The 26,287-nt window shown below is 37.1% G+C and overlaps 1 protein-coding gene across 4 annotated transcripts in view; it reads right to left on the bottom strand.

Annotated features, from left to right (window-relative positions):
• Positions 1–544: 544 nt before the first annotated feature.
• The window catches only part of LOC107819042 (twinkle homolog protein, chloroplastic/mitochondrial-like), a 37,933-nt gene continuing 12,190 nt past the window's right edge, over positions 545–26,287 (bottom strand). The window contains exons 8-21 of one of the 4 annotated variants that reach the window (XR_012701116.1): positions 25,756–25,821; positions 25,550–25,666; positions 25,026–25,073; positions 24,849–24,934; positions 24,695–24,755; positions 23,790–23,972; positions 23,463–23,594; positions 16,840–16,901; positions 8,067–8,150; positions 5,082–5,213; positions 1,949–2,065; positions 1,723–1,857; positions 1,575–1,642; positions 545–1,153 (exon numbers count right to left, since the gene is read on the bottom strand). Coding sequence is in view for 3 of the 4 variants with exons in the window: in XM_075234176.1 (XP_075090277.1) it covers positions 1,105–1,153; positions 1,575–1,642; positions 1,723–1,857; positions 1,949–2,045; positions 5,082–5,213; positions 8,067–8,150; positions 16,840–16,901; positions 23,463–23,594; positions 23,790–23,972; positions 24,695–24,755; positions 24,849–24,934; positions 25,026–25,073; positions 25,550–25,666; positions 25,756–25,821 (1,320 nt within the window). In the remaining variant the exon portion in view is untranslated. Of the gene's footprint in view, positions 1,154–1,574; positions 1,643–1,722; positions 1,858–1,948; positions 2,066–4,477; positions 4,841–5,081; positions 5,214–8,066; positions 8,151–16,839; positions 16,902–23,462; positions 23,595–23,789; positions 23,973–24,694; positions 24,756–24,848; positions 24,935–25,025; positions 25,074–25,549; positions 25,667–25,755; positions 25,822–26,287 lie in introns of those variants that run through there. The other 3 variants (XM_075234176.1, XM_075234178.1, XM_075234177.1) reach the window with 3 other exon arrangements.

Genomic DNA, 26,287 nt, shown 5'->3' with positions numbered 1-26,287 from the left:
CAACCTAAAATATATCTAATGTTTAGTGACAAGGTAATATTAATAACACTTGGAACAAAAATAAGAGCAAATGATTGCCAGCAAAGTTTAGGTATGTGAAAGAGCATTCAAGATAAGTCTCGTCAATGATCTTTTAAACAAAATAAATTCATCAATGATCAGTCTCGTCAATGATCATTTCTACCAAGAACATCAAGAATTAGTCATCAATGTTCAGTTGTCCCTTCAGGGACATCCGATTAAAAAACAAAAACTAAAATGTTCAGTTTCGTCTCCCAAAATAGTACTGCACACATTTCTCCCCCTTCCCCTCTCCAAATTCCCACTCCTGGCAGACTGTTATAAGTGATCTGTATGACAAATGTATCTGTGTGTAATATTTTAAAATTGATAGGGCAACGGGATTTTGGTTCACCATTGTCCGTGAAGAAGGATAACTGAATGCCTACCTTCAATCACTAATAAGCCATCAAAGTAAATTAAAGATTTCCACAAGATCCAATTATAGATCAGCCGAGACAGTACCACATTACAATCTTTAACATGTTGGCAACCCAATTAATTTTACAGATAGGTGATGTAACAGAAATACAAACCGCCTCAACAGTTATTACCAATAATTATCAGAAATAAGCCTCCAAAATAGAAAAAAAAACTATAATTTTTTTTATAATTACACGTACATTTGTTACTTGGCAACATGACAACTGCTCACCTAAGCACTGACTATTTGCCTATCTGCACTTGTAAATAATTTACAATAGCTGAAGCTGGGGAAAAGTTTAAGGCATCCAACACTTCGATCTTGTGTCACCCTGTAAGGGCATACCCTAAGATGATGGATACTCTAAGGCGCAACAGATTTCGTGCAGCTTAATATGTCGGCTTGTTACCTTATCTTAAAAGATACACTAGAGAGAACATAACTCTGCATAATGCTCCGCTACATATATGTTTCCAACCAATGGGCAATCACTGAGATTTTTCCGCCTGATTTTCCACTCAAGGTATGGCTCCAACTTCTTGTAGGAGCTGTGATCTTCCATCAAAAGTCAAGCATCGCACACGTATTACCTTCCAAAATGGAGGAACAGCCAAAATTTGCTAGCCTTTGCTTGGGTGCTCGTCAATGTCCATGAATTCACCAGTAACCCTGCAAAATAGAGAAGCAAACAGCGTCAAATCACAACATTTCACACTTCAAGAAGTTGCTATTCTGAACAGATTCTCTTTCATGAGTTTTCATTCGATGTGAGGGGCAATGAGGAGCTGAGTTTCCAGAATGTTACAGCAAGGCACCAAGTTCCAAAGATAAGCAAAGGTTGCTTTTATTTGGATAAAAAAAAGGTGTTGATTTACACCAATTCCAGCACTCTCAAAAAAACATCCTTCATTTTAAAGTAAAATCAGCAAAAGGAAAATATTTCGCAGAAGTAAATTAGCTATTAGATCACATTAAAAATATAAAGAGATCCGGTTTCATTCTGAGTCCTTAGTACATGGTATGTTGCAAGAAGAAATAATAACATAGACTCCTAATAATGTGTAGGAGTTGGCATTAAAAACCCAAGTACCTGTCATATGACAAGAAGGCATCACCAATTGTTCCACTAACTTTATTCCGCACCTTTCTTACACAGACCTAGAGTTATGTAAATGAACTTTTAGCGATATTCAATATCTAAGGTAAACAAATAATGATCTTAACTAAGCAAATCAAACCTGCACTTGATCCACAGGACCAGCCGAAGGGTCTCTGTTACGGTGAATAACAACACCATTGTCACATTTGTTTATGAAGTGTGCACTTCCGCTAATATCGTACAGATTTGGAGGACCTCCTACCCAATGATGCAACTGGCAAAACATGTTTGATGGTCATTGATATTATTGAATTTTAAAGAAAGGCAGCAAATCAGCAGTAACACAACAATTTAAGTCAACCAACCTGTCTCGGATGTGCAACAAACCAAACATGACAGGAATGGTGTTGCGCAAACCGTTTGATCTTTGTCAGCATCTGGCTGACATACTCTGTTTCAGTCCTGAGAAGGAAATGAATGGGCTATAAATGACCCAACTCCACAGCAAGGAAAGAGAACATGTTACTATAGATGTAAATTGAGAGGTAATGAAGATGGACCATTGCTACTACAATTTTAATGTTTTAAGCACTAAAAGGACTCATATTGACGTCAAGAGTGATACATAGTATGGAGATGAAACAATAGGTAAGAGAGCCACCTAAGCTTATTATCGTAATAAAGAGTTGGACAAAAACAAGTGGATGGTTCACCAAGCTCAGTATAGGGTGACATATTGTAAAAGGGCTATGACCAAGAATCCTGGACTTTTCAAAATTTCAGCTTTAGTTGACAAGGGTAATCTATACTTCTATTTTTTTTAATAAATGTAAGATTTATTGATGTAAGACAGCAAAAGCTGGAGAGAGTACATCCAAAAAAGGCTATGTGCATCACAGAGAATGTAATGAACAGATAAAATCCAGCATAGCATCTGGCTCTAACAAATTTGCCGCTACCATGTTGCACCAAAAACTAAGCAAGAATATACAATTGTCTTTAAGCTTGAGAACCGATTCATTCTTGTCTTCAAAAATTCTAGCGTTTCTCCAGTTCCAAATAATCCAGCAAATGATGGCAGGAATGGTGTTCCAAATAGCAATGAGAGGTTTTGGGATTCCTTTCCTACGCCAAGCAAACAGGAATTCCAAAAAGGGTTAAGGCATGCACCATTTGATACCTAGGATGTTGAAAACCAGATTCCAGAGATGACGGGAAATTTTGCAGTGAAGGAAGAAGTGATGAACATCTTCCTCATTTTCTTTGCAGAGGACGCATCGGTTACACAACTGGAAACCACTCTTCTGCAAGTTGTCTAAGGTGAGACAGTTTCCGTTTGCCACTATCCAAGTGAAATATTTCACTTTATATGGGGGCCTTGTTCCTCCAAATTGTTTTCCAAGGCCAGACGATGGGAGAAGCTGAAGAGCTAGAGAAAGAACAGTAGCAGCTATTTATAGCGACGACACCTTTGGAATCCAAGTTCCATTTTAAGTGATCCGGGTTAGAGCCAAAGGGTGGGAGATCATAGAGAAGTTGAAGCATCATTGTATAACTACCAATTTCCCAATCATTAAAGTTCCTTCTGAAAGGGATGCACCAGGCTAGATTTTGCCTGAGCTTGGCAATAGTAGCATCAGGAAGAGTGGCGCAAGTGTAGAGGGTTGGGAAATCGAATTTCAAAGGGGTATGGCCCAACCAAGACTCTTGCCAAAACCTGATCTTTCTTCCATTTCCTACCTGTAATGTAGCATGTTCCCTAAAAGAGTCCCACAAAGATGTCATATTCTTCCATAAACTTAGGCCAGCAGGAGGTGAGGGTGTTTTAGTTGACCAAGGACTAGCCAGACCATACTTGACACTGACCAGGTTCCTCCAAAGGGCATGTACTTCTGTATTAAACCTCCATAACCATTTGCACAACAGACTTTTGTTATGTGCCCTCAAATTTTTTACTCCAAGACCTCCTGCTTGCTTGCGAAGTGTAACAGTTTCCCACTTAACAAGGTTGAAGGATTTTTTTTCTCCTTGTTTCCTTGCCAAAGAAAATCCCTTTGAAGCTTATCAAGCTTTTTAGAAATAGAACATGGCAGAGGAAAGAGGGGTAATCTATACTGCTATTTGGTGGGATGAGTGCTCGAGGTCCAAAAATTAGGAGTTCCCTCTTGAGAGGACGACTTCGAACAGGTAAAACCAACATTTTTTTTTAAAACCAACCAACATACCTGTAGGAAAATTGGTGCTTGAGATACAAGGAATTCAAAATTCCTATAGACAGCAGGACAAATCTATCGAACAAATTTGAAAAGCGAGAATTCTATATATTACTGTATCCAACAGTTGCAAGTGCCAAGGGGTCAGTTGATAGCCAAGTGCAGAACAAGGTCAGGCCCAGGGTATTGTAAATCATTCTCTATTTGGTTATGAAATGAAGCCACGGGATTGGATTAGCCAATCGAATGTGGAGGTTGGAATTGTCACCCAATCCAACTGGACAAGGGGGTTAGTTTCATACCACAACCCCCCCCCTTTTCCTTACCTCCCTACTACTGCCACCTCCTATAACATTTCCTGTGTAATTCTTGTTCAAATTCTTTTTGCTCTTTTTTCTTCATTTATGCAGAGATAACTTTTGATTATTGATTTTAAAACTCCACACCCAACTATTGACGACATTCAGATTTTGAATATTATTCTTAAATTTTTGGGACATAAAAGATTCATGTCCAACTCTAATCTTGCCCTTACATTCATGAATCAAAATCAGGATACAAGAGAGTGGTCCAAATCCCAGTCCATCAGGCCTTCACTAGCAATCCCTTCGATTTAGTTCACTCGTCCCCTTCGATTCAGTAACTGCCATAAATCAAAGTCTATAAACTATAAGAAAAGCTCCTAACTTTGGTAATAGGTATTGAGAAAGAAACTGGGAAAATAGGTTTTCCATGAATTGCACAGCTTGATTGTTCCCTCAAGGCATTGGGATTTAAATAGTGTGTGCAAGAACACTACATTTCTCCTAATCACAAAGTTACAGTGAATAGACCTTTCTAGATCTAACGTATAAGAATCTGCCATTTACACTCTCAATAATATGAGAGGAAAGATTCCCTTCTTCCACTTGCAGCCATGTGATTCTCTCCTGCATTTCAAAATTCAAAGAACCCATTATCTGATTTTTGAAGCGCAGCAAGACAAGGATCCATGAACTTCTTAGAATTTCACCTTTCCTTCTTGGAACTCTGTTAGACAAGACCCTTCAGCAGAATGAAGGACTAATTAAAGATTGCTTCTAAATGCAGCATCAGATGGAAGCACTATGAGAAAAAGAATAATAGTAGCAAAAGAATATAGCAGAGGGAAAATGCAGAGAGAAGGTAGAAATTCACCCAATGCATCTTAAAGTTGAGCTACACATTTTGTTGTCCTGATATTATCATGAGATTAAAAGTTAATATGCATTCACCAACTATGAGAAATGCATAAAAGGTTACTCACTGGCTTGAAGGACGTTGATGATCAAGCTCATTGTATGGATCAATTACGAGTCCATTCACCCCATGTCTTAAAACTGCAGCTTTTGCAAGTGACAGAACCCAGTCAATATTCGGTAGGCAATCATTCTCACACCTGTTCAATTATCCTACTTCTTTTGTTAGTGAAGGAAAAAGAGATTCAACAAATAAAAAAGAAAAAGAGCTCAAGAACTAAAAGCTTTTTCAGAATATACCTAACACAATGTGATTAACTAAAAATATATCTATGAAGATTTCTGGAAGTTGAACAATATTGACATAATAGTACTGGCATACAGCGAGCTGATTGTATATTTGTATTAGCAAGAAACCAGCACATAGCTTAATTAAGGAATAGCCACAGCTAGTAAATCTTTTTAAAAGGTAAAAGTCATGCAATTTGCTATGGCAAGCTGATTGTATTAGCAAGAAACCAGCACATAGCTTAATTAAGGAATCACCACAGCCAGTAAATCGTTTTAACAGATAAAAAGTCATACAATTTACTACGGCAAATAAAGGAGAACCTTGCATGCAAAGACAAAAGATGAGAATGTGTATTATAGGGAACAAGAGGTTGCTTGTGTCCTACACATTACAAATGAGGAACCCAACACTGCCTTACAGATACACACAGCTATGAAAGATAATCTTCAAGCATCTCATTTCTACAATGATATGATTAAAAAGCATAAATACTCAGTGCACTTGATTTATTTCTCTGCAAAATTGTTGGACAAGCGATAAAGGCTGGTGTAGTCAGTCTAATTACAAAACTTGTTTTCAAAAGCATAAAGTGGAAGCAAATGACAAGATTATGCGACTTTAAGCATGAAATGAAGCACACGCGCTTCTTCAAAGTAAGCGCACTCGCTTCTTTGAAATAAAGGGGACAATGAAAATACGACATTTACCTAACATGTGCAAATTTAGTATCAAGTGCAATTAATATTACTAGTTACAGTATTCATTTATAATAATGACATCATCAATCCCAGTAGCTAAAATTAAATATCAATTAAATGTAACTTCAACAAACCCACCAGAAAATATCAATGGCAAAATTGATTTTCAGTTTCTTTTTACTTAATTAGTCATTAAAAGAAAAAATTAAAAAAAATTAATGTGCAACACTCGATTTCATATTTAATTGTTTAGTACTACAATTGTAATTAGTTTCAACTATAAGAGTCAGTTTTTTTCCATTATTCAGCCTCTATGACAAAAATTGGAAAATAGAAAATCACATAAAGAACCAGTGCTTTTAAAGGTTCGTTTGAAGCGCGCTTAAGCGCTGAAACTCAGTTGAAGCCAAGTTGTGCCCTTCGCCTTGCTTAAGTGACGCTTTGTGTAGGCGCAAACGTGCTAAGGCATGCAGCTCATCACCAATGGCAAAGCTAGAAATTTCCCCAAGGGTGTTCAAACTTGAAAGAAGTGAAAAAAAATCCCCGACAAGGGGTGGGCGTTAAATATATGTTATATACCTCCAAAATAATTTACCTATATACGCAGTGTAATTTTTCGACGGAGGGTGGGCTCTATCTTTAAGAAGGCACTACTAAACAACAAAAATAGTTAGTAAACAGACAGTTTAATTGCTAAAATGCATTATTAAAAAACTTTTAGTGATTATGAATGATAAATTAAATTTTAGTATTAGAAAGCTAGCTCCACAAAATTATAAATTGCTAAAAAGAAGCTAGAATGAAATGTTTAGTGATTATGAATAAAAACTTAAATTTTAATATAGGAAAGTTACCTCGAAAAACATAAATTACATATTTTCATCTAAATAAAAAATTTTAAATAGTTTTAAACTTGATTGACATGATTGTTACTTCAATTCTTTTGTCCAAATTGTTGTTTTTTGTGTTTGCGGTGATTTTTCCTTGTCACGCATATTATTTTTTCTTCATTAGTGCCTTTCTTTGCTAAAGCTTATGCTTCTGCACTTAAAGCTCCAAATAGACTTCAGCACATTTCTTGCTTTTCGCTTTTATCTACTCCGTAAAAAATAGACAAGAAAAGTTAACAAGGGAATCATTGAGACATTTAGAAAAGCAGAAGAGAAGTCCAGTTCCAACAAGATGATGACTTGCACACCATAACAACAAGAAAGTCTCTAAATTCTAACTAGGTTGAACAGAGACGACGAAAAAAAGATTACTGAAGCACGGCCATAGTTTCCTCTTTCTCTCTCTTTTCTTTTTCCAGTTTCAAAGTTAGACGCATAGAAGCAACCCTTTCCCGCTTGAGTCACTTAAGACCTCACTATTTGAAATGCGCTCTTCTTCAAAATTGCATCACCTCAACCATTAAAAGCAATAATCCCTCCTTCACAGCATTTCGTTGCTTGATCACCGTAAAGAAAGATGGATTTTAGGTCTAACTCAACCCTAACGCTAGCTAATGAGATGAGGATTATCCAAGATAACATTTCATGCACTCAACCAATGTGGCCTCTAACATACCCCTCGCATGCCAGGGTTGGACATATATTGCCTAGGGTTGGAAACACATTGCGTGGACAACATAAGACGGAGCCCTAACATTAGGTAAACCAAGAAATAAGGATGGGTCTGACTCTTCTACCATGTAAAGAAAATGCACTTTGAGCCTAACGCGACCCGAACCGCTAGCTTATGAGATGAGGATTGCCTAAATTATCATATAAGGAGACAAACAGCTCATTCTCTCAATTGATGTGGACACTCTAACAAAAAATAAAACTGATTGATAGTATCTCGAATATTACCTATTCAAAACTTTATTTAAGTAAAGATTCCAAAAAACAAAACCAAACAGATTGACATCCTTAATTTGGATCCACAATCAGTCGATCCGGAACTTATCATCAAAACAAACTTTGAAACATAGAGAGTAAGCTTGCAGATCAGATGTCAGTTCCAAATAGAACTAAGTTATAATCATAAGGCAAGAAGTCAAGATTCATAACTGCCACTATCACCTTATGAGGAAAAAAGTATCACTGAGCCATTGCTTTCCCTCTTCAAACTCCTGAGCACTCATCCGTTGAACAGATTCCCCATATCTGCATAGCCAATGATCAAAAGGTTACCATACAAATTCACAAAGAACAAAAGATAAATGAATGCACACCAAAAATGCATAAGATGAGTAAGAGAGTCCTTCTGTGTATCAGAAAGTTAGGTTCTTCTTAACCGGGAAAAAAAACTAGAAAGAGAAGAACAAAAATTTTATAATAAGCTACGGTAGCAGGATGACAATCCCCATCATGGACCAACACAGCATAGAAGTTATAGCAGGTTGATATACTAGAAAAATTAAAACCAAAAAAAAAGGCTGTCTGTGGCCGTGCATACTGCAAGCTAGTCTTACCAACTACGCTTGCCAAGAATGAAGGCTTGAAACATACGACACGCATTTGCAAGAACGGGAAGCAATCTGTTTGACACCTAAATACTTCTCAAACACAAACATGTGTGCACCTCTCGGCAAATATAAATTACAAAATGAAGTTCTACTAAATTAGTCCTGCCCACAGCCCATATAGAGAATGCTTGTAATAGGGTCACAACCATATAATAAGCCAACATAATGGGACAAGTAATCCTAGGACCTTATTGACCATTGTAGGGACAAAATGCACAACATAAAAGTATTTGAGTCCCACGGGGTGGACTTCACCAAAGTTTAGTTGGAGGTCAGGGCTCGTAGATGGTGGTAGTCCTATCTCTTTAGCAGGCCAGCAGGTTTGCATCCCTTGACTTGGGATCAGTTCACACATCTCTTTCTCGAGAGAAATATTCCACTATCTTAGAGGGAAGAGCTACGTGGTCAGTTTAAGTGGCCTCAGTATCAAATGTTTGTGACAGATTATGCGGTGAGATTATATGAGTTATCCAACCATGCACTTATGATACTCCCCACCGATACAGAGAGAGTGCAGAGGTTTATTGTGGATTTGAACAGTGATAGTGATGAAGTTATATGCACAAATATTTTCATCCATAATTTATACAAGTAACCCAATCACACAGTGGATAGTAGCTTTTGCCCATTGTAATGCTCAAAAAGTTTGTAATGGTGGTATTATTTTCTACAGTGAACTTATCCCCTCTTTTCTGGGATAGGTTCTAGCATTTAAGAATTCTACCACGCGCTTACCCATTTAATATTCACTGATATTGCCACTCTTGCGTCTCTTGAGGGGCCTTGGTATAGTGCACTCAACTGAGAGTCAATGGAGGCTTGGTGCAGAAGAATCCAATCAGAAACAAGTTGTTCTAACAGTAACACTTTGAAGTAGAACTTTTAGTTTGCTTAGTTTGAATTAATGTGTTTCTTTCTCTTAAAATATTTAACTTGCTACCAAATATAACATTTCTATCGGGACAAATCAATGTAGTAATCATTTCAAACCCTATATCCAGCTGATGTTATATGGGGTAAATCCAGTTTCATGAATGTTTTCTCATTGTGAAAAACTAATAATTAACTATCTATCTGCTTTTTTGCAAGAAATGGTGAACTCGTCAGTACTGCACCAAGATGGTAATACGATTAATTAATTAAGAAGTCACAAAATCCATTACGGATTCCAAAAGACTGCCCAGCTAGCTAGCTATCAAACATATAGAGAAATCCATTTAACACGACGAATTTTTTTATAAGGCAAATAATTTTATTAATAACAGAAGCACCTCCCGTGTACAAGTATTATACCAAGTAGTAGAAAATCTACTAACATAATATGATTCTCTAAGAACGACACCCAATGTTCTGTACAAAAAAGGAATGTCATGGATGCACCACAAATGAACTAGAAATGAGAGGTTATTTCTCAAATATACATAGTCCATTTTACACGAAGAATACAAAAGCAACAACATAGACTCTTGACCGCCGTCGTTGTCGAACTCTCCTTCCCCCAAAAGTCCCCTTATTTCTTTCCCTTCTAATAAATTGTAGAATTGTATGAACATCTCATTTAAAAGCTTGGGCTGTTAGAGAAAGCACACTTTTATTTACTTAATTAGTTATATCTTCAACATGTCCCTTCATGTGGAGGCCTGATTCTTTTTCATGGATCAAGCAAGTGAAAATTCTTTTTGATTATGGGTGGCAGTAAAACACAAATTCAGGACATTTGCCTGCTCCAATACCATAGAGTTTGGTAGCACCCAGTGATAAGGAATTGTAGTTGCAAGATTCAGTGAAGAAGCCACTCGTAGATGCGTCTTCTTACTCGCATGATTCCTAATAAACTCATTATATTTTGCCTCAGTTAAAGAGAAAATTGAACTGCTTGGATTACCTGAGGAATCAATCTAAGCAAACATGATCATGATCGATCTTACGATAATAATTGCACTTAGGTAAGCACTACCTTCATTTCCAACAACCTTGAATGCTAGGGCAAAAGAACTTGCTTTGGCGATGAGATCGTTGTGTGCCAACGTGGTGCAAATGGCAGTGCAGTAGGTTCGTAGCAAAATGTAGTAAACAAGAGAACAGGTAATCTACTATAGGGACAGTAGACTAGCCAAAATCTAGTAATGCATCAGAATCAAAATAAGACAAAAGCTTAACAAGTATAAGAACTAAAAAATCTTTTGATGTTGCTCCGGTTGTTTCTCAATGTTGTATCTCAATACTATCCACAACAAGGCATCAACTCGTCAAATTCCTACATAACTAACTTGTCCAAGAAGAGTAAATATGTCCAATTTCTGCTTCTTTTTTTTAAGGTTAATCATTCGAGAACCAAATTATAAGAGCTAGAAATATTATTCGCCAAGGTACGACAACTATTCCAAGTCAAATAACGATTTTGGAATAAAAGAAACAAATGCATCAACTTAGGATCTATTAATTTGCACAGATATTCTGATAAGAAATAGACCTTGGGCCTAACTTAATCTCAAAATCTAGCTCATGAGGTGAGGATTGCCCAAAACCATATAAGGAGACCAATTACGGCATTTGTAGCTGATGTAGGAAACTCAACATCCACAATAGGCTACCACTTAAAGATCAGTCTACTTAACCGATTTTCTCAGCAATATCCTTAGCTTGTTGCTCAGTTAGGTGACCTTGCACGTCTTGTCCTTTGAATCATAAATAAACAATAGAAGACAAAGGTTTTAAGTGTTTCTCCTATAAGAATACAGTTGTCATTTGTCAAACAGTTTCTTATCAAAAAAACCAATTGTCAAACAGCTCCTAAACATACACAGCACTCTCACTTCTTGGTCTATTCAAGATTTATATAGAATTGGTCTATTATGATATGCATCTTCTTTTTTTTTGAGAAGTTAAGAGATCTGATTGTAAAAAGATAGTCCTTCGCATAAAGACTGTGCTAAGGAGTAAAAACAGCGTTACAAGACCCAAAAAGTTGGGGGAAAACTTTTGTAACAGCTACAAGGAATCAATGAGATCTACTAGAGATTCTAAATCTAGTACAAGGGATTCTTTGCACCAAAAGTAGATTAAAATATACATCTTGATAATTTGTTCAGAGTTAAGCCAAATCTTCAAAGCATCTTGAGTTTCTTTCCCTCCAAATTGTCCGTCAAATACATGCCGGGACAATGTTCCACCACCTCCTATGTACCATACCTGCAACTATGTCATGCCAATAGACCACCAACTCATCAGTTTTCCTGGGCATTGTCCAAACTAGGCCTTTCATGCTCATGAACAGCTGCCATAGCCTACTTGTTACCTGGCAATGGATGAAAAAATGGCTAAGAGTTTCAATTCATTGCCATACAAAAAACATTTTGAGCATAAAGACAATCCTTGTTTCATCAGGTTGTCATTCATCAGAACAGCTTGTTTCACCACCAACCAGCAGAATACAGTCACCTTGAATGGTATTTTCATCTTCCATAAGTGTTTCCAATGCCAGGGGCCATAGTGTTGACCACTTCTATTTAGGGTTCCATATGCTTATTTTACCAAGAAAATCCCATCATTGTTACTGTTCCAGGCTAGCATGTCCTCTTATTCATCAGTTTCCCTGAAATTGTGTAGCAGCCTGAAGAAATCAGTAATTATAATCACCTCCAAATCATTTAAGAATCTTCTAAAGGTGAGATTCCAGCCCTGCCCTGTTGACTCCAGATTTCAGCTAAAGTTGCTAAGGTTGTTGAACTAAGCTAAAAATATCAGGAAAGGCTTCTTTGAGAGGACCATTCCCAATCCAATCATCATTCTAATGGAATTCATTCCATTTCCAACTTTAATGTTGATGTTACTTGCAAAATCTTGCCAAAGGGTTCTTATTGATTTCCATACACTCGCACCATAAGAACCGGTAACAGAACTTGTATACCATTGCCCTTATGTCCCATATTTGTCATTTATAACCCTTCTCCGTAGATCTTGATCTTCCGGAGGAAAATCTCCATAACCATTTCATCAATACTCTTGCTGTGCTTTATCAGATTCCTAATTCCCAAGCCCCCTTCTTTCTTGCTGCATGTAAGAGTATTCCATTTGACTAGATCATAACTTCTGTTCTCCTTATTTCCTTGCCAAATAAACTTCCTCCTCAATGCATCAATTCTCTTCTCAATTTTCACAGGCATAGGAAAAAGAGACATCATATGTGTAGGGAGTGCATCTAAAACACTGTTGACCAGGACAAACCTTCCCCTAGAGATAAATAATTGTTATTCCAACTGGACAGTTTCTTCTCACACCTCTCTATTATCCCGTTCCCTATCTGATGGGACTTGTTTTTAGCCCCTTAGGGTAACCCCAAGTATATAGTTGGCAAAACCCCTACCCCATAGCCTAAAGAGCCTGCGAGTCTCTGAACGTTTGGGACATCATTCACTGTGAATAAACGAGATTTCCTCCGGTTGACATGAAGGCTTGAAATAGCTTCAAACACAATCAAGATCAATCCCAAATATGTAACTTGCTCCACTTTAGCATCACAAAAGATCAATGAATCATCAACATACAGAAGATGTGTAATCTCCAAATTACTTTTGTCATTGTTCAAGCACCCTGAATCCCCTTAGCCAGCCCTCAGTATTAAGCTTTCTTAAGCAGGTTGTTCAACCCTTCCATGGTAATAATGAAAAGGAAAGGTGAAAGTGGATCTCACTGCCTTAGCCTTCTCTGAGAAGGAAAGAAACCCTCTAGAGATCCATTCACACAAATGGAAAACTGACATCACTGATGTAAAATTGTATCCACCTTATCCATTTCTCCCAAATCCCATACCCTTAAATATATTTAGGAGATAATTCCAATTTAGATGATCAAAGGCGTTTTCAATATCTAGTTTGCACAACACCCCTGGATCTTTCCCCGTTATTCAAGAATCAACACATTCATCAGCAATTAGAGTTGCATGCATAATCTGCCTTTGATGAAAGCTATTTGTTGAGTATCTACAAATTTATAGATCATCTTCTTCAGTCTTTCTGTCAACACCTTGGATAAATTCTTAGAGGCACTCCCAATAAGACTAATAGGTCTGTAATCCCTCAGTTCTGTTGCACAACGTTCTTAGGAATTAAAGCTATGTAAGTGGCATTAAGACTCTTTCCAAAATATTCCTGAGAATGAAAATTTTGAAAAGTGTTTACCAGATCTTCCTTAAGAAGATCCCAACAAAGTAAAAATAAGCCCATAGTGTAACCATCAGGACCAGGGGCCTTATCAGCTGGCACAAACCTTGAGGCCTTCCAAAATTTCCAGCTCATCAAATTCCCTTTGCATCCATTATTCTTCTATAGCATTGATTTGAGGGCATTGCTGATAGCTGAACTCAGGTCTCCATTCCTCAGGTTCATTATACAGTTGCTGGTAAAAGGCTTAAATCTCTCCCTCAATCTATGTTAAGTTCTCCGCCTAAACCCCCTTAATATTGAGCTTGCCTATTGTATTAAACCTCCTATGAGCATTAGCCACCTTGTGAAAGAATTTTGTATTTCTGTTCCCCTGTTGTAACCATTGGACTGTTGATTTCTGTCTCCAAGAGATCTCATTTTTTCCAATTTCTTCCAGGTCCATATCTAGGCTTGCCATCTGAATTGTTTCATCTTCAGTAAGATCTCTAGTCTCCTGTGAAACTTACAGTTCGATGATTCTGTTTAAACATTCAGTCTTCCTCATTTCCAGGTTCCTTCCGAGAGAGAAGCTCTATTTTCTCAGCTTTCCTTTTAAAAGCTTGAGTTTCTGTGCCAAAATGAAATCTTTAAAACCATCAGCACCAAGCCACCAATTCTAGAACTTGAAATAAGATTTTGTGCTTTCCCAATCACCACAATTGAGAAGAATAAGGGTGTGGTTTGAAGAAACTTTAGGAAGCACTGCTTGCTTTATGTTCCTAAAGCTTTCATCCCACTCCGAGAAAAATAAAAATCCAGCCAGCCTAGAGGCAATATGAGAATTAATTCTTCTGGCCCATGTATACAATCCCCCTAATAGTGGAGGGTCAAGAAGCTCAAAGTCCTCAATAAACTTAGAGAAGTCATAGCTCTTGAAATAGTGTTGCTATCTCTTTTTTCCTCCATATATCTGGTACCATTAAAATCTTCACGGACTACCCATTGTCCAACAACGATTCCCTGGAGGTAACTGCTTCCCACCACACATTCTTCGCTCAACCCTCTGAGAAACAAATTTACAAGTGATGGTATAATTAACTACATTAACCACCTCCCCCTTCCATATTCTACTGTCCCATAGAACCAAAATACCCCATCTATGGCCCCTAATCTAATTCACACACGATTGGACATCACCTTCTAATGTGGATTCTTGCAGACAGTATATATCAGCCTTCCATTTCTTAATTAATGACTTCACAATTGATCTTTTATCCCTTCTATTCAATCCCCAAACATTCCAGGAAATAATATTACCTTCACTAAAAAGAGTTGTTGGTAGATTCCCCCCTGCTTCTAGTATTGGTTATGAGAAGTTCATGTTGAACACCACATTTTGTACCTTCATGATCCCTTTTTATCTTTTTCGAAGTCGAAACTGCCCTTAACGTTGCTTCTTCTCTCCTCTAGTCTGTGCCTGTCAATTTTCATAAATAGTTATGGACCTTCTTCTTGCTCTGTAAGTCTTGCGCCATAAGTCTTGCTCATCTTCAACACATTTTTATGCACCCATAGGGAAGCATTCATATCAGCTTCAAGGAAATGGGAATCAAGAGGTCCAAATGCATCTACTAACCAAGATTCAAGATCTTTGCAATCTATCAATTGATGGGCATTCAAAGGAAGAGGTGAGAAAGGGACAATTTCTCCACTCAAAGGGGTTAAATCTTCCTCATCATACCCAACATGCAAAGCCAACTCTTCTTTTACGACTGTTTCTCAAGAGTGCGTCGCTACCAGAAAAGGTAGCAGAAAGTTCAAGGGCCCTTGAAGTAACGTTGGCATCAATTCGAGCCCCTTGACTTTAATTCGAGCCCATTTCAAAAGGTTCCTTAGGATAGCTTCTTCCTCAGTTTCAGTCCATCCCCCACATATATCTCCGATTTGCTTGAAAATTTTCTGAGACCAGAGATGGAGAGGAATCCCCAGTAGCCTCACCCACACCCAATCAAGTTTGGTCGCTCCCGGAAAATACCCGACTGTGGGCGACCACTAATCAAGGATCATCAATTTATTTCTCCACCTCCATTCCCCCATTTGGATGTGATCTGCCATTTTCCTTGAAGGAATTTCGAACAGAAATTTTGCTCCATGCATCTCGTACATCTAAATACCTGGGATTGTGCTCCATTTGCTACTGACCCATCTCCTTATGTCAGAAAGAGTAGGCAGCTCCTTCGCTTCGCTGAAACTTCCCACCAGGCATCTGCTAAGAACATCATTATCAGAGATTTCAGGGCCAGGAGCAATAATCCGTTGAGCAGTGGAGGTAAAGGATGCTGATGTGAAAGCCCCTTTAGCCTCCCATTTATCAGATATGATGTATGAATGGTCCACTACTGGATTTGTGAACCTCTGCACAGCTGGGACAGTCACATACTCAAATTAATGAAATTCTTTATCTTTAAAGCAACATCTCTCAACCCAATAGTGAATGTTGCTTCTGAAAGGATTATGAAAGCTCTGTGTTCCCCCTACACTGCAACTACACTAATATATCTGCCATAACCATTGTATTTCTCTGTACAATAGAAGTTATGCACGTGATCTCTGGTCTTCGATCTCCTGAGTTCACTCGCCATCTTTCGAATGAGAAAATCAGGAGTTCACATACCCATAGCATAACTTTCCGACTGAGTCATTTTCCTCATGAAGTTCCTCTTGCATTCCACCCATTCATACCAGACATCTGCACTATCTTTGACTTCAGTAATATCAAAAGACTTCTCACCAATATTAAAATAAATTCTGTTAACCATGATTATGAGAATAAAAGAGAAACTAAGTTTTTGAGCCTATCACCAAGACATGATTGATTAAAAAAACTCAGAAAACTGCAAGGAAGAATCACCGGAAAGTGACTAGGAACCATCGGAGAAAGTTGTTAGACTCTCTCGAGTCTTGTGCCGGGAGCATTTCTCTCTCCTCACATCTATCAATTCTTGCAAAATTTCTTTCTTACATATGCAACCTTATCAACATCTAATTTCTCAATGCTACCGAATATGTAATTTAAATTTGTAATGACAACAATTATATTGCTAGGCATCTTGCCTAAATGTAGCAATACTAAAAAGAAAAATGATAAAGAGACTTAAGAGGTATAGGTTGTTTCCTACTTGCCTCACATCAAAGAAAGGTTTCTTTATGTGTTTCTCCAAAAGTTTCCTAGCATGGTCCCGTACCTACAGATCAGTAAATAGATAGATAGTAAGTAAAACCAAGAAAAACGAGCAAACACAAATGGGCGAGGGTGAATGTGCTGAAGGGTAAATAGTTCTTCACTGTGGTGAAGGCCTAGCCGTAAACAGCTGTCTGACAGATTTTAAGAGCTGACATTTAGCATGGAAGAAAGACAAGAGATTGTTGACTATGATAGAACTCAAGAAAATGAATGGGGAAGTGTTGTAACAATAATTGAACTTTTAGGCATTTGGTTTAGCAACACAACAGCAAAAGCATTAACATAGGTCCAAGATGAAATTATACGAGTTGAAATATTATTTACTACATGTTTATTTTCTTTCGCTAGAATTCTAGAAGTAGGATTTACTTGGTTTGACCGTATAAATTGAATCTGATTATATTATTGTAATAAGTCAATTGAATAATCGATTTGAACTAAATTTTCATTGGTATACATGTCCTCAAAGCTCGACTTTGTCACATAATAATCAAGCAACAATGAAAATAGCGTGATTGATACAGCACCACCTGGGCCACAATCACAACCAGTTGAGTTCGGCTATATGAATTCTCTATATCTATTTTGCTCCATTTGAACTTTTTTTTGTAAGGTAAATTTTATTGATAAAGGTACCAAATGGTACAGAGAATTACATAAAAGGAGCCAACATCCTCTACAGCAGCCTCCCAAAAAAATATCCGATATACCATTTGAACTTGTTCATTATAACACTCAATATTTTGTCTAACATAGAAAGCTCTCTACATTTACACTTATTTCAATATTTACATACAAATCTTTTAACACACTGAAATGACTCCTCCCAAACAACTCGCGTGAATACAGCACGGGAAATGCTTAATTCTAGTTACTTGATATCGCTTATATAAATCTCTCTTTATCGTGTTCTACTCTCCGCTCACTTTTCGAGAGATTGAAGTTCTTTCTTTTTTGTGTGATAATGTAAGTTGCTTCATTGAAAGGCATCAAGCAGATGCAGTGATTACAAAAATAGAGATGTTGGCTCCATTACAAGATGTTATGATATGATATGGAGCTAGCCAATAACAAAAAATATACCTCAAAGAGGCTAGTCTAGAGTAAGGCAGCTCAAAAAATCCAAAAAGACAGTAGAACTATTTACATAGGACTGTTTGGCCCAACAAAAAAGACTAAGCAGACATCTGGCTTTCAGCAAGTGGAGATTGGAGTTGAGACTCCATCAAAACATCTGAGATTGAAGTTCTTTTGAGACAATTTTCTTCCAAGTGATTTGTATCCTTATAATACTTTCCATCACAATAAAATCTCACTTATAGACCTGTGCTTTTGAATATCAACATAAGACATGGTCAGATGTGAACTCCTCTCATTTTGTCCCTTTATGATACTTGTACCTTTTGTTGGATGTAATTATTTCCAATCTTGTCTAATGTTGTACGACACATCCAACTTAATATCTATATTTCTACGACATACATCTTATAGATATGTTTGACTGTAGTGGTTCAACCATCACCCCTATCGCCAATTCTTTTCTTCTACAGCTTTACCCTAAAATACTAGCTCTACAATAATTCTAACTCCATTCATATTTTTATTTATCTGATCATACAATGATATTTATTGTAATAACTAATGTACGGTTCAACTTGCACGAAATATCAACTTTGTTCCTCTCTAAGGTATCCAATAATTCTATTGATTTTTTTATCAACGAACCAGTGTTTTAAAAAGTGATCGCTCCGTCGCTTTAAGCGACGCGAAGCGATGGCTGCTCGCTTTTCCATGCCTGAGGCGACTCAACCAGACGAAGCGCTCGCTTCAGTCGAAGAAGCGCGAAGCGACCTTGAAGCGAGAAGCACAGAATCGCTCGCTTCTGTTCAGAGGGGTCAGTTTTTAAAAAAAAAGTTTGGGTCTGTTTTTTTATTATACAAAACAGACCCCTAAGGCCAAAGTGAAGACCATTTCTCTCTTTTTCCCAAAATCAATTGTTGTTGAGTGTTGCTAGGGTTCAAGTCGCCAGAGACCTACTCCGGTCCTCCAGGTAATTTTTCATTCTTTTTTTCTTCTTTCTTCTTTCTTCTTTCTTCTCCTTTCTTCTTCTCCTTTTTTTCTTTCTTCTTCTTGTTCCCGTCCAGGCGTCTGCTCACAGCTAGGGCAGCCGTGATTCTTTTTTCCTTTTATTCTTCTTATTTAATATTTTAGCCTTTATTTATTAATTTGTATGTGTATTTCAATTTATAAAGATTATTTTCAGTTTATTTGATTATGTTTTTTCTTATATCTTAATACCGATTTAAAAATGTCCCAAAGTTCGAAAGAGAAAGACCCGGCTTGGCGATATGGCGATAAAGTTAATGAGAAGAATAATACAAATGTTGTATGCAAGTTTTGTAACAAGATTACAACGGAGGGAATTTATCGCTTTAAATTCCATCTTATCGGTGGCGATAGAAACATCACAAGTTGTTTGAAATGCCCACCGGAGGTGAGGGAGGAAATAAAGAATTTTGTTGAGAAGAAGGAGCAAAATAATCAAATGAGTCATCAACCATTTGTGACCAATCTTGATGATGATGATGATGATATGGAAGAAGGTCAAGGTTTGTCACTTCCAACAAAACGGGGAAGAGATGCAATCTCTTCAAGCCATGGATTACGGGTACGAGTAGGACTAAAGGTTTTATAGATTCTATTTCCCAACGAAGCCCGATGCAAAGAACGATGGAAAAGATGTGCAAAAAATTGCTAAGGACATTTTGAGGGATCGTGCAATTAAAGTTTTTGCACTATGGGTCTATAAGATGCTGGGCTCCCCTTCAATTGTGTCAACTATACTGACACTTTTGGAGACTTTATTGAGGTCGTTGGTTAATATGGACCTGGAATGAAGCCTCCCACTTATCATGAAAATCAGAGGTCCTTATCTAAGGCCTCATTTGTTTGCACTTAATGGAGGTCTGAATCTTAATCACTCAGATCTCAGACATTAAGTGCATTTGTTTTTAAAGTTTGGATCTTTATTATTCAGATCTTAATCATTAAGCGTGTTTGTTTTTTTAACTTAACAACCACTTAATGGGTCTGAATAGGTATGTATGATTAAGATCTATAACAGAGACTTAGGCCTCATTTGTTTGCACTTAATGAAGGTCTGAATCTTAATCATTCAGATTTCAGACATTAAGTGCGTTTGTTTTTAAAATCTACCACCAACCACCGCCTCTAGTCGGCATTCACAAGCTCACCTGTTAGTCATCACCACCAACAACTATCATATTTTAAAAAATTATATATTTTATTATTAGAATATTAGATTAATTAGTATTTTATTTGAATTTTATGTTTATTAATTTTTAAATAAAGATAAATTTTATACATTTAGATGTTAAAAATCAAACAGCCTTAATCATTTAGTATTTAGATCTCAATACACATCTTGATATTCAGATGTGTATTCAGATTCAGATGTCTTAATGTTTACACATCTTGATATTCACATATGTATTCCGATTTAGACGTCTTAATTTTTTTAAAAAACAAATGAGGCCTAAATAAGGAAGTGGAGGAGACCAATAAAATTGTGGAGGAAGATAAAGTTGTGTGGAACAAGTATGGATGCTCCATTATGATGGATAAGTGGACGGCAAGAACTGGGATAATGATTATTAATGTGTTGGTGAATTCTCCCAAGGGAAGTTTGTTTCTTGAGTCGATTGATGCTAGCGACTCGTCCACTGACCACATCAAAATGTTCACCTTATTTCAGAACACCATTGAAAAGATTGACCCAAGCAAAGTTGTTCAAATGGTCACTGATAATGCGAGTGAAAATGTTAAAGCGGGTCTATTGGACTCCATGTGCAACTCATTGTATCAACTTAACATTCGAGGACATTTTCAAGGAAAAACCCTTCTCTATAGTTTTTGGCCAGGGCGTTAGGGTACATTCTTATATTGCTCAGCTTCCTTTATTATTGAATATGATGAGAAGATTCACCAGACAAAAAAAATTAGTGAAATCGAGCAAGACAAGGTTCGCCACTGCTTTCTTGACTTTGCATAGTATCCACTTGCAAAAGGCCAATTTGAGAAACTTGTTCATTTCAGAGGAATGGAACAAGAGTAAATTTGCAAAGGAAAATGGGGAGGGGGAAAAGATGTTGCACGCATTATTCTTTTTGGAATAATGTCCTTCATGCTTTTAAAATTGGTGGCCCTTTGATTAAAGAGCTTTGTTTGGTGGATGGGGAGTAAAAACCACCAATGGGCTACCTCTATGAAGCTATGCATAGGGCCAAGGAGGCTATTCAAGCATCTTTCACTAATGAACAGAAATATGCAAAGTTCTTTCAGATCATTGATATTTGCATGCAGCTGGACTTATTCTGAACCCGTCACTCTTTTATGATCAGTATGAGAATAATTCACTGGCTAGAGAAGTGTGGACGGGATTCCATGGGTGTGTTATTAAGTTGACCCCAGATGAAGACTTGCAAGAAAAGATAGTAGATCAGTTTGCTATTTACAGGGAAGGTAAAGGACTTTTTAAGCTGCAACTGGCAATTAATCAAAGAAAGACGAAGTCGCCAGGTGATCGAGTGCTTCTATATTTTATAGCTCTAACTCTTAATGTACGTTTACACTTATTAACTCTTGAATATATTTTTTTCAATTCTATAGTCGAGTGGTGGGACCAATATGGTACAGACACTTCGGATATACAGACTTTCGCCATCAAAGTTCTAAGTTTAGCTTGTAGTTCATCCGGATGTGAAAGGAACTGGAGCGTTTTTGAACACGTGACAACTAAAAGAATGATTTCGTGTTTTGAGATAAAGTAAATTATATCTCAATTGTCCTAACTTCTACTAATTAGTTGACACATCTTGTTTGCAGATTCATACAAAGAAGAGGAATCTACTAACCTTGAAGCGCCTCCATAATCTAGTGTTCATAAAATACAATAGAGCATTGAGGCGTCGCTACAACCACCGCAATCTAATTGATCCAATTCTTTTGGACAATATTGATAAGGCTAATGGAGTGGCTAACCGGAGTCCCCGAAAATTGAAAAAATGAAAAAGTATTTGAAGGCAGCTCTAATTTCACTTTTAGAGTGATGTTGCGGATGCTAGTGGAGTTGGGGAGAACCTTTATGGTTTAAGGGGGAATACTTCAAGTTCAAACTCGATTAGGAAGGGAAAAAGTGTGGCTACTATAAGTCGATCCCAATCCCTAATTGATGAAGATGAAAGTGATCATGAAGAGGAAGAGGAAAAGGAGGGGGAAGAAGAAGATGACGAGCAATATGAAGATAATAGAGGATCTCAAGATTTTGACAATCTTGAAGAAGAACAAGAAGAGTAGAAGAATAAGATGTTGATTCTAGTAATTTAGTAGTTTTGATTTTGCTTGTCCTATGGTCTATGGAGGATTTTGTGGTACCTACTTTTAAGTTTTTAAATTGAACTTTTTGATTATTTATATTGTGTCTTTGCAAGGTTTACATTATGTTTTTTAAGAATTGCGCTTCACTTCAGCAAAGTGTGCGCTTCACTTTTGAAGCGAGGCGAGCCCCTTTCGCTTTTTTGCGCTTCTCGCTCTCAAAAACACTGCAACAAACCAATGTTCGAATTCTCTATAGCCTCTTTCTCGTCCACTTAGCCTCTTCTAGACACGCAATGACGCAATATCAACTCACCTCCTCTTAATGGTATCCACTAATTCTATTAACTTCCCTTTCAGCGAGCCAATGCTCCAACTAACCTATATGAATATGACTCTCTTGTAATAGCTTATTTACCATCATCGTCCATTACGATGCACGAATCCGTTTGAGTCTAACACCATCCAGCACCAATGTGGGGAAAATGAACTTTAGGCTAGAGATCGGCAATAAAAACTCACTTATGAATGTAAAACTCACTTATGAATGTAAAACTCACTCATGAATAGTTTATTAATGGTGTTGATCCAATTAAAATCAAAGCAGCGAACGAAAACAGGTCAATTAATCCAAACCAAAGACAAGTAGGACAGATGACGGTCTTTATCAAAAAAAAGTATGACAGATGATGGTTTGACTTAATTATTCTCTCAACTCATAGTTAGTACACTACGAGTAAAACATCAGTTATGCTTATCCAAGTTGCAGTATGATTTAGGAATCTAGGCATTCTTCAAACAAGAACCAGGGAACAAAAGCAAATCACTTAATACTTTTTTTTTTCAGAAACACCCCATAGAACTTTGAGGAATCTAATACTTGTGCAAGTTATATTATACTTGGAATTCCGATATAAAAATTAAATAGAAGATCCAGATAATGCAGAGACTATGTTGTCCATTGCATGATATCCTGCTATATTACTATACTATCAATAAATCATTCTAGAGGGAGTTAACGGTTAAGAATCTTCTTAGGATGCATTTAGCACAAGCCTCATCTAGGAAATGGTGGTGGCAAAACCAACTTGGCATCCAATTTCTAATGAATTTAATCGCTCACTTATCCCAGTTTGATATGACAAGAAGCAGCTTCAACAGTGCCTACCTTATTTTCCATAGAGCAAAGTGCAAATTTCCAGCCAACACTCTGATTGAGATTGCACAAAAGAGCATCAATCCATTCACTCTTCCCCGAATTCGGGACTCCTGTAACAATAGTCAACTCTCCAGGCACAACCTGTGCAGAATAAAGAAAGAAGGGGGGAACAAATCAGCCACTGTAGATTTTCATATTTTGTTTTCATGCTGATATGCCAATAATGAGCCTCAATCCAAAGTAATAATAACTGTCCATGGGTAATATGCATCCAAAGTAATCATTTCCCTGAGAGGCTAGAGACATAGCTCGGTTCCTAAATAAGAGCCTACTCACATTGTATAGTTGATTTAAAGACCTCCATCCAGTTGAAACCCCAAGCTCGTAGCCAATTGTTTGGTGATAATATGCATCAATCTCAGTGAAGTAATCTTTAAAGTTGAATAACCCTTGTATTGGGTATAGCTCTGCACCTTCAATAACCTCCCTCAGTGCACCAGGCCCCAGATACATAAGTACCTATTAATGTCCAGTGCAGAAAATTTTAACTTGAGGTTACTGGAGAATAATGGTGAAATCAGGTGAAACGAGCATCTTAGATGCACTAAAATGAGTAAGACAACAAGAAATATCAGTTGGTAAATGGAAACTCATAATGGCTGACAATAGGTTACAAAGGATGCTGTATTTAATATAAAACTATTTCATTTTTTTATAAAGATAAAACTATTTACACTAAGCAGTTGGAACACAGACCCAGGCCATGCTAAATCATGAGCATACATGACCTCCTGTCCATGTTTATCAAAAAGAAGAAAGATCCCATTTTGCCTCAGGAAGGACGTTATTGAGGAGACGATATAAAACCGACTATAGAATTACATAACTGTGTGACAGTAACTGCTAGTATAATTTCGTTGAGAGAGCTACAAATCAGGTATGCAAGCAAATGATACATTGAGAACCAAGCTAAACGTCGTTCAAAACAACTCTCATTTTACTAGTGCTTAAAACTACAGCAGGCTTAACAAGACTGCAATTAACTGTAGACTTGCAGTTCATATCAAATCTCAAAACACATAAAATTTAACAGAACAAATTCCAACGAGGAACCTGGAGGAAGTACACAACTACCAATCACAAATCAGCAGGCTCCTAGAGTATGACAAAAGATCTGATTCATGAATTTTTCTTTTTTCTCCTACAAACAAATAGGTAAGAAAATTTCATGCATGAAGAACCTCATTTGCATCTTTGAAACGGTCTATAGTGCTCTTTTTCGGCCATGTGACTCGCCAGCACCTACATAGCCAAAGAGAAAAGGTTGAGAGGGCTCATTATTAAGCTAGAACACGATTTCTACCATCATTTGCACTGAGATTAAATATACTAGACCTTTCTCGCCCCAAGCGGCGGGCAAGTTCTTCAGCTAAAGCTTGACCAGGTGAATCCCCATCAGTTGCCAGTATTATGCGAGATGCCTATAAATGGTAAAAGAACAAAATTTTCTTGTTACATCATCGATGCATATAATAAACATAGGAGAATAAAAGCAAAGAGGAGTCTGCAAACCTTTTCTAAATACTCTTTGCAGTTCCAAAGATACTGATACTTCGTGTCCTAGCTTCACAAAATGCACAAAAAGGGGCATTAGGTCCAGCATATGTGAAGATGCTAGCTAATCATACCAATATAAGGAGCACAGCTCTTCTCTGCACTCTAATAAAGGATGGAGCAAAAGCAGCAGAAAGTGGATGAGGATACATGATAAATACATGCATGAATCAGAAAAGGGTGTAGGGTTGTAATACAATTAGAGGATGCACTAGTCGAGATAAGTGTCATATTACAAATAAACGGGGAAGAAACAAAAAGAACAAGAAACAAATTAGAATTTGCAACTCTAGCCCGAAACCATAAAAGTCTTGATGAAAAAACAAAGAAAGTGGGCATATGTTTTATTATGCATGAGAAGTGAGCAAGCTACGACATCCATATAAACAAAAGTTAGGTACTAGATCCATATACACAGAAGTTATGACGATAAAGCATTTACTTAAAAATCCATTTTTTAGGACAAATTATAGAGAAGAAACCTTATCTACAGGTGGCAACTCTTTATCTGAAATAACTGGAGGTGCCCCATCGGGAACGCTCACACAGTTCCGAAAACCAGCTTCTTCCATAGCAAGCTTGTCCATCTCACCCTCAACCTAACATAAGAGAAGTAGGCAATATATAATATCAGAAATGAATTAGTCTACTTCTTCAAGGATGGAATGATGAGTGAATCAGACGTTACAATGATGATATCACTTGCTCCTTTTATATCATCTAGACCATAAAATATCTTTAATGTATCAGCTTCCTGCAAATCAACAGTGAAATGATAAGGTTCAAAACAAGTGCGGGATACAGTTACTTCAACTAATAGCATATTAGAAGCAAGAGTTAGGAACAAAACTTTAGTACATAAACAGATAATTTAGAAGTATGAAATTGTAATATTATTCGTACTTCAAAAACTTAATAGAAGACGCTCAACCATTCGATTGATCAGAAAAGGAAGATGAGATTCAATCAACAAGCAAATCCCCATATCTTAATCAGGACATCATCACTATTCCAGCTTTCCCAATAGGGATGGGCGTTCATAACAGACCAAAACAATCAATGTTAAACTGATTGTAGAAAAGGATCAGTTTAACAAATTGGTTCTTTTGATTCTTCTTTTTTTGGGGGGTTTGCAAACTATTTAATAATTGATCTTTGAAGTCATAATATCTAAAGAGAAAAAATAACTCAAGTATACTGCTAAATTAAGCAAAACCAAC

This window comes from Nicotiana tabacum, chromosome 17, assembly GCF_000715075.1.
Source record: "Nicotiana tabacum cultivar K326 chromosome 17, ASM71507v2, whole genome shotgun sequence".
Taxonomy (NCBI): Eukaryota; Viridiplantae; Streptophyta; class Magnoliopsida; order Solanales; family Solanaceae; genus Nicotiana; species Nicotiana tabacum.
This window is presented reverse-complemented; position numbering and strand designations above follow the sequence as displayed.